The sequence below is a fragment of the Rhamphochromis longiceps genome, linkage group LG11, assembly GCF_057381845.1.
Source record: "Rhamphochromis longiceps isolate RC_006_pf linkage group LG11, R_longiceps_female_GT1.1, whole genome shotgun sequence".
In the NCBI taxonomy this organism is placed as follows: domain Eukaryota; kingdom Metazoa; phylum Chordata; class Actinopteri; order Cichliformes; family Cichlidae; genus Rhamphochromis; species Rhamphochromis longiceps.
Genome location: NC_140567.1, coordinates 19,043,951 through 19,053,362, shown reverse-complemented (window position 1 = coordinate 19,053,362; position 9,412 = coordinate 19,043,951). Strand labels below are relative to the sequence as shown.

At 35.8% G+C, this 9,412-nt stretch overlaps 1 protein-coding gene and 1 long non-coding RNA gene across 2 annotated transcripts; both read right to left on the bottom strand.

Moving 5' to 3' along the window:
• Nucleotides 1-1,293: 1,293 nt before the first annotated feature.
• LOC146658876 (uncharacterized) lies at nt 1,294-2,880 on the bottom strand. Its single transcript, XM_085422630.1, has 5 exons — nt 2,764-2,880; nt 2,390-2,506; nt 2,166-2,312; nt 1,708-1,818; nt 1,294-1,623 (listed from the first exon to the last, which is right to left on the bottom strand). Exons 1-5 carry the CDS (start codon nt 2,825-2,827, stop codon nt 1,421-1,423), a joined length of 642 nt encoding a protein of 213 aa, XP_085278756.1. The 5' UTR covers nt 2,828-2,880; the 3' UTR covers nt 1,294-1,420.
• Nucleotides 2,881-7,145: 4,265 nt separating this feature from the next.
• Nucleotides 7,146-8,609, bottom strand: LOC146658875 (uncharacterized). Its single transcript, XR_014913687.1, has 3 exons — nt 8,434-8,609; nt 8,206-8,350; nt 7,146-7,488 (listed from the first exon to the last, which is right to left on the bottom strand). It is a non-coding gene; the product is annotated as an uncharacterized LOC146658875 (long non-coding RNA).
• Nucleotides 8,610-9,412: the final 803 nt, after the last annotated feature.

Here is a 9,412-nt window from a genome sequence, read left to right as displayed (position 1 = left end):
AATTGTATGTTGATTATCTGATTTGATAGCACCAATGAAAGCTGAAAGTTGTATTAAGGCATAAGCATGTTAAGAGACTAATATCTAATATCTATCATATGTTTAGCTCTTTCTGAGGCATTTGACAGCAGATATTGAGCAGAAAGGCTACAGCAGCAGAAGAAAACCAAACCAGGTGCTGTTCTTGTCAGCTAAGACACTGGAACATTTCTTGCTTGACTAAAATGTTTCATTTATTTTGATGTCAGATAGTTGACAAACACTAGTAGATAGTTGACCCACCACTGAAGCATTTGTGGACTTCAAATAATTGTATTTTTATAAACAGACTTGAAAATGATTTTCTTAGATGACCGAACACTGTTCAAAATGTCAGCAGAGTATGCTCTAACCATGCAATCAGTTTGTGTGGTGATTCACAAAAATTTAATGTGCAGTTGTCCAGTTTAAGCCCGAAGTGAAAACCCAGCCTGGTTCTGTTCTAGGAGAAACTGTAACAATGGGGCCCGGAGGCCAAAGCATGGATCTGGACCCACACACAACACAACACAACACAACACAAACAAACAACCTAGGATAGCTGACAAACTGGTGTGGAACAGATAAGGAAGCTGGCCTTAAATACTGCCTGTTGTTAGCCCTGGATCACTGACAGGTGAACAAACAGGTGTAGTGATGAGGCTCCGCCCAGGGGTGAGAACATGGAAAAATACAGCCAACTCATCCGGATTATGACCAAAACAAACGTGACTGACCACGTAACAATACACACATACACATAATAGATACCTTCTAAAATACACATGTATATTTTACAAGCATGTACATTTGTACATGGTACAAATTAGTCTTTATAGGTTTATTGTGGCTTTTTTCTTGATGTGCTATATTTTCTTATTTTTTTTATATTATATCTTTTATTCACTTTTCTTCCTGACACATGTGATGCTGTAACATGTGAATTTCCCCAGTGTGGGGTTAATAAAGTCTATGTTTAAACTGTATACTATAAAAAGATTTGTCCATTAGATGGAGAAAATATAAAATATAATTCTACCCATTTCCAACATTAACCTTTAAAGCAGTGAGTAACAAATGCAGTTAAATATTGGGACAGAATAATCTACGTTCTAGAAAAATAAATCTCTGGCTAATATCTATGATAAAAGTCAGCCAAGTGTTGATTATTTCAACCATATTTTTTGTATATGTCTTATTAATTTGATAGCCGATAATATTGACTTAAAGAAAATAGAGAAATGTACAGGACTTTAAGAAATGTATTCATTTATTTTCTCCACAAACCAAAAATTATGTTTAGTTACAAAAATGTAGTTATTTTTTAAGCTCTGGTGAAATGAGAGGCAACATTGTGACAGTCATAAGAAAAGCTCGGCTGTGATGTTGTTGTTTCCATCAGCTAAGAGAACAAGACCAGAGAGATCAGCGGTGTCACAAAGAGCAGAAGGCCAGCAGTTGTACTGATGGCACTGTTGCAGAGGTCACCCTGGCAGCAGCTGATTTCTGTTCCTATGATTCCTGCAATCTGTGCAGATTGTGTGCTTGAGCAAACCACCTTGGAGGCGCAGCCCTTTACAGTCACCTTTTGCCCTCCTGAAGTCACTGAGGAAATGAAAAGAGGGAATCACTGAATCACTGAGCAGAAAAGAACAAACATGCAGACATTGAATGCTGTCGGCCTGTTACCTCTTGTTGAGATGCAGTGGTCCTCATCTCCATTGCAATTTAGAGTTTTTGTGCAATCGTTTCCAACACATTGGAAGCACTTTTTCCCATTTGGAGATGAGATGCTGCCCTCTGTTGAATACAGAAATATTTGTAATATTTGTTCCCCTCCTTATTTTAACTGTGTGCCAAAAACATCAGCAATAAAACAAACAAAAAAAACAACAGAAAACAAAAGAAAAACCATTTATGTTATTAATATGTTTATTGTTTGAGATTTTTTAATCAGGAAATTTTTACAGATTGATAATTTTGACCTCATCTGTTCAAGCGAATACGACGATTGAAAGAAAGGTTTTGACCCACTTCAAAACTTTCTCAACATATTTAATAAAAATAAATAAATTTTTCTTTTTTTTTTTTACTTTCAAGGACAGGAAATTACATTTCAAAATACCAAGAAGCGTGATAGAAATTACCAGGGGCATCTTGAGAGTTGCAAAGATCAGAGGTGCAACACTTGCTGGTCAGTAGAGTTTGAGAAACTCCAAAGTTGATTGAGGCCTGAACACACTCCTCAGCCGCAGCACAACTTTTCGCTTTAATATCAACCAATTTTGAATTACCTGCAACAAAAAGAGGAACCATTGAAAACTGAACCAGTTCAAAAGAAGAATAAAATAAAAACTATAAAATATCAAACCTGCATATGAAGTCACTCTTACTGATCCACACTGAGTGTTGGAAGGACATTCTTTTGTTGTCTGAGCGCAGCTTCCAGAGAGGTCCGGTATGCATTCGTAACATTTCAAGGCACAGGCTGATAAAACAAAGATAAAGATAAGTGAAATTTTTCTTGCTTCCAATGCATGGACATATTCTAAAACATTCACTAAAATGAACCGTTTAAAAAATAAAGGGCAAACAGTACAGTAATTAGTATAATAATTTGTAGAACGTAGACAAACGTTTACTGGGTTGTACTAAAACATGTTGTAGAAGCATTAAAAAAGAAAATGTTTCATTGAATATTACAGAACTTTCTTCAAAAGAACAGATAACTGAAGAAAAACTTGCCTCTAGGGAGCAGCACGATCCCAAGGATCAGCACAAGGTTCTGCATTGTGGAGCGGTCAGACATAAGTGAATTCTACTTTAGTTTGTGTTCGGGTTATAAGCAATTCTCATCGAGGGGAGTGGTCTCCTATCTCTGACCACTCCTTAATTCTGCCTTTGACAGTGAAGGAACCTGACTATCAAAAAACAGTCCTTTGAATAAGAATTTGAATTATTTTTCCACATAATTCAAGTTAAGTGAATGGTAAAGTTTTTAAATTGCTTAATTCTCTATCTGCTGAAATATTTTTAGGCTGCAAATCATTTTCTTTGAGAACAGACGTAAAATGTTTGTTTCTTGAATGAACTGAATGAAAAACAAAACTGACTGTGATTCATGAGAAATGAAAGTCACCGACAACCACACAAAAGGTATGTAACCGTTATTGCCACATGCATTCTATCTTACAGCATATATCAATCAAAACCAGACACACCAGTTTTCAGTGGTATATTATTAACTTGCACGTTTCCCCTTATCTTTTCAAAAAAGGTAATAAAAAAGACACAAATCTGTATTTTCAACTATCAGTGCATCAAAACTGAAACACAGTCAAGAATGACTTGAATTTAAAAACTATTCTCGCATTTTTATTAGACATGTGCTGAGAGAAGACACTTTCTTTTCCTGCTCACCACCTCTGCACAGGCTGTAACTTTATCTGTAACTATCAGAATTCCTGAGGAGAGTCCCAGGACACTATAGAACAAGCAGGACTCAAAGTCTGAATAATTATATTTATTTTATGCCCCAGTGATGTTTTTTTCAAACATCCCATTCAGCTGCACTTCTTTCGTCTTTGTGACGAGCAGACGACTGTATTCAGAGAGGGCCGAGGACTTTTTTGTTGTACAGTTATTTTATTTTCAACTTTAATTTATATATTTTATCTTATTCTTTCCCAGTTAAATTTACCCTTCATTCTAATTTGTTGTTGTACAGTTATTTCATTTTTAACTTTAATTTTTATATTTTATTTTATTCCTTCCTTGTTAAATTTACCCTTTTTAATTTTTCATATTTATTTCCTATCTTATTCATAGCCTTTTTTTTCTTCTTCTTCAGGTCACGAGCAGTTGTGTAAGTATTTCACTGCATATCGTACTGTGTATGACTGTGTATGTGACAAATAAAAATTTGAATTTGAATTTGAAAAATTATCCTCCCCATCATTTTCCTGCACAGGAAGCAAGAACATATTGACCTCAATGAGATTTTTAGGTTTCTTTTTAGAGATGCTTCTGATATCTCATTAAAGCTGGTAATAAGGAAGCATAGTTCAAACATGTCTTTATTTCAAAGAGAAGGCTAGTCCAACAATAAAACTTTTCAGACTTTGAATATGGTTTGGTTACCTTGAATGATTGACTAGCTTTGACTTAAAATCCAGATACGAAACTGTTGTACAAATATCCTGTACCAACAGTGGCGGTCCTAGCCTGTTTGGCGCCCTGGGCGAACACTCCCTCTGGCGCCCCGCCCCCCCCCCCCCCCCCCCCCCCCCCAACACACACACATAAAACATATTAAGGATTATACATTAGCATAAAACTGTTGTCGGAACCATACTGAATTTCACCAGAGAAACACACACACATATGAAGTGAGAGAGAGTGCGCATAGTATGCAAACAGCCACCAAACAGCCATCATAATTCATCATACAATGAGAACAGAACAACTCAACAATTGACACTGACTAATTAATATTAAAATCGGTAACATAATGTAATGTTTGGAGTTTATTCTGTTACTGTTACTATTTTTACCATTTCTTTTTGGAGCAACTGTAACCCACATCATTTCCTTAGGGATTAATAAAGTATTCTGATTCTGATTGTTTCAGGATGACCTGCCATTATCTAATGACATATCTGCTTGCCTGTATCTTTTGCTCGTTTCTCCTCCTCTTCTTTTTTCGTTATTCTAAACTGAAGAAATGATGGCTTTGAACTTTTCTTGTCCATCTTCCATTGGTTTTAATTTTACACTCCAGTATGAACACCCATCCCCCAACTCAGGGATCACCACAACATAACCTAATAAACCTACACCTTAGTTCACTTTGTCTATTTATTTCGAGGATTTCGCACAACCCAGGATTCAAATCATGAATACATAATAGGCTTGGATTTACAACATTATGAATGAAATGTGGTCTACTTGGAAGCAGCAGGACTCTCCTCCCCTTTCCACGGGTTGTGTGTGAGACTTTAAATCATCAAACTGTAAATTATGAATTTTAAATTGTTATTGATCCCTTTACCCCTGGTCCTAAAGTGTATATTTATTTCCTTACTCTTCTTATATTTGTTGTTTGTTTACTTGCACTGCTGTAACTGGAGCCTCGTCGTCTCGTCTCTCTATATACTGGACTGTATGTAGCGGAGATGACAATAAAGTTTACTTTGACTTCAGCAGCAAGCAGACGCACCGAGGGCTCTCGCGCTCACTTTTCGCATATAGAATTTCGAAAAAACATCAGCGCAAATTATAAGTCTGTATCATAATGTCTGGTGTTTTCGTGTTTGTTAGTTTGTTTTTATTTTGCTTTATTTCGCGAGTTGGTTATTAGATGCTGCTCCAGCCAGATAATCCCCCGCCGCCCCGCCCTCTCCTCCCTGTGCTGCAAGCAGCAGGCGCACCTCGCAAACGGAGGGCGCCCTTACTCCCAGCAAATGGGCGATAGAAAACCGATCGGTGCCTGTACCATTCCCAATATGGGCTGGCATGACATCGGGTCAACATGCGCGTGATGGCTCCCCCCACCACGATGCCGCCCCGGGCAACCGCCCGTGTCGCCCGTATCATCATTAGAATCAGAATCAGAATCAGAATACTTTATTGATCCCTGGGGGAAATTATTATTATTATTTAAATCACTTTAAGCATATTTGCACTGTTTGCTGCTGTTATTGTATATATATATATTTATATTTCTTCATACATTCTTATATATTTCTATACTGTGTATTGTGTATTTGTTGTACAGTTATTTCATTTTTAACTTTAATTTTTATATTTTATTTTATTCCTTCCTTGTTAAATTTACCCTTTTTAATTTTTCATATTTATTTCCTATCTTATTCATAGCCTTTTTTTTTCTTCTTCAGGTCACGAGCAGTTGTGTAAGTATTTCACTGCATATCGTACTGTGTATGACTGTGTATGTGACAAATAAAAATTTGAATTTGAATTTGAAAAATTATCCTCCCCATCATTTTCCTGCACAGGAAGCAAGAACATATTGACCTCAATGAGATTTTTAGATTTCTTTTTAGAGATGCTTCTGATATCTCATTAAAGCTAAGGAAGCATAGTTCAAACATGTCTTTATTTCAAAGAGAAGGCTAGTCCAACAATAAAACTTTTCAGACTTTGAATATGGTTTGGTTACCTTGAATGATTGACTAGCTTTTAATGACTTAAAATCCAGATACGAAACTGTTGTACAAATATCCTGTACCAACATCACTAATCTACTACAGAATTGCAATCTGCTGAATTCTTCATGTGAACATTATAACACATCCGTATTTTGCTTCTTAAAGGTTATAATATGACCTCTGTGTTCCATGTAGCTTTTCTTCTTTTGTTTGCAAAGTTAAATAACCAACTGGGCAAAGACATCAAAGAACCTATAACTCAGTGTTTTTGAGTCTAAATAATTAAATTGGTATTAGTTAGAAATCTCCACTGTTAAATTAGAATAACATCTATGCTGCATTTTTCTTTTAGTCCTGATGGGATTCTATTAAAACTAGTTTGAAAACATGTTGTTTCAGTTTTAATTTTGTGTATTTGTTTGAAATTTTAGTGTTATTATATTGCTTTATTGATTTTTGTATCATATATTTAATGGAATATTCTGTGAAGCTGTTTAATTCTATTGCTGAAATATTTTAGGCTGCAAATCATTTTCTTCAAGAACAGACGTAAAATGTTTGTTTTGTTTTTTTTGTCTTTGATGACCAGTGACTGTTTCAAATGTCAGCAGAGTATGCTTTAACCATGTAATCACTCTGTGTGGTAGTTCTTGACGACAGCTTAATTTCTTGCACTGAATGAAAAACAAAACTGACTGTGATTCATGAGAAATGAAAGTCACCGACGACCACACAAAATGTATGTAACCGTTATTGCCACATGCATTCTATCTTACAGCATATATCAATCAAAACCAGACACACCAGTTTTCAGTGGTATATTATTCACTTGCACGTTTCCCCTTATCTTTTCAAAAAAGGTAATAAAAAAGACACAAATCTGTATTTTCAACTATCAGTGCATCAAAACTGAAACACAGTCAAGAATGACTTGAATTTAAAAACTATTCTCGCATTTTTATTAGACATGTGCTGAGAGAAGACACTTTCTTTTCCTGCTCACCACCTCTGCACAGGCTGTAACTTTATCTGTAACTATCAGAATTCCTGAGGAGAGTCCCAGGACACTATAGAACAAGCAGGACTCAAAGTCTGAATAATTATATTTATTTTATGCCCCTTTGATGTTTTTTTCAAACATCCCATTCAGCTGCACTTCTTTTGTCTTTGTGTGATCTGATCAGTGAAATAAAACTGTACATAAGAGCAGTTAAACACGTGTCAGCAGAGCAGACGACTGTATTCAGAGAGGGCAGAGGACTTTTTCACACCATCCCAGATACGAGCTGCATAGTGAAACCTGTGAAAACAAAGAAAGTTAAGACAGGAAACAGAGGGATAAACTTAAACGAAATCCCAACAATGTCTCAAGATTTCACAAAATTATGGTGACATAATAAAAAGAAAAAAAAATCCAAATAGTATGTATTTCTGCAACAACCTTACTTATTAACACTTTTACTTCCCATGCCTATATGGATTGGAAATATATGTTTCTTTTCACTGTAGTATTTAATTTTCAGTTGATATTGTTTTAAGCATGTTGAGAAAAAAAACCCCTGATATCCCACAGCAAGAAATATTTTACACCACTCTGAAAGTTTTGTGCTTGCAGGTACATGCAGCAGGTTTCACCATGCCTCAGAAAACTATTTCACAGCAAACAACCAGCGCTCATTTTCTGTTGTAAAAAAACCCAGCAGGTTGTAGTCACTGAAAGTAAAGGGGAACAGAGAGAGACCCCCTCATCTCTAATAGAAATTTGGCATTTCTTCCACAGGGAATAGAAACTGTTTCTATGGGAGTTCAAAAATAATTATATTTATGATGGCTTTGTTGAGCAAAACAGTTTAAAACGTAAAATTGATTCTCAACCTGAGTGCAGGATGTATTTCCTCATTTATACTTGGTTGTCTTGCTTTATTCCCACGGATTAGTCACCTACACTTTTTGAATAGTGGAATATGAATAAAATAATTATTCATTTATATATAAATAGTACTGATATGATGTTTACCAGTTTTTCTCAGTGAGAATAGTGTGTGACAGCTGACAGCGGGGCATGGCCGGTGTTTGGCTGCAGAGTTTTGAAACCATGGTGGAAAAGGCCGGGTGTCCTCTATAGCCGGGGAGCAGAGAGAACAGTGGGTACGTTCCTGACCCTAAACAATATACAAAGATTTATTTACTTGTCACACAACAGGCCTCAGAAGTTTTACCTTATCAGAAGAAAAGATTTTGTAACCTGCTTTGGTCAAATTTCCCGGCGGTGCTGGACCAAGGCCAGGAAGATCGTGAAGGACCTCAGCCATCCCAACAACAGACTGTTCTCTCTGTTGAGGTCAGGAAAGCGATTCCGCTCCCTGAAGACCAACACAGAGAGACTGAGGAGGAGCTTCTTCCCGCAGGCAATACGGTCTCTCAATCACACCACCACATAGTACCGACCCACACATATGGTTTTCACACACAGACACACACACACACACACACACACACACACACACACACACACACACACACACACACACTAGACATTCTGGACATTGTTTTCAATAATCACTTCATCATTAAATCACTTTAAGCATATTTGCACTGTTTGCTGCTGTTATTGTATATATATATATTTATATTTCTTCATACATTCTTATATATTTCTATACTGTGTATTGTGTATTTGTTGTACAGTTATTTCATTTTTAACTTTAATTTTTATATTTTATTTTATTCCTTCCTTGTTAAATTTACCCTTTTTAATTTTTCATATTTATTTCCTATCTTATTCATAGCCTTTTTTTCTTCTTCTTCAGGTCACGAGCAGTTGTGTAAGTATTTCACTGCATATCGTACTGTGTATGACTGTGTATGTGACAAATAAAAATTTGAATTTGAATTTGAAAAATTATCCTCCCCATCATTTTCCTGCACAGGAAGCAAGAACATATTGACCTCAATGAGATTTTTAGATTTCTTTTTAGAGATGCTTCTGATATCTCATTAAAGCTAAGGAAGCATAGTTCAAACATGTCTTTATTTCAAAGAGAAGGCTAGTCCAACAATAAAACTTTTCAGACTTTGAATATGGTTTGGTTACCTTGAATGATTGACTAGCTTTTAATGACTTAAAATCCAGATACGAAACTGTTGTACAAATATCCTGTACCAACATCACTAATCTACTACAGAATTGCAATCTGCTGAATTCTTCATGTGAACATTATAAC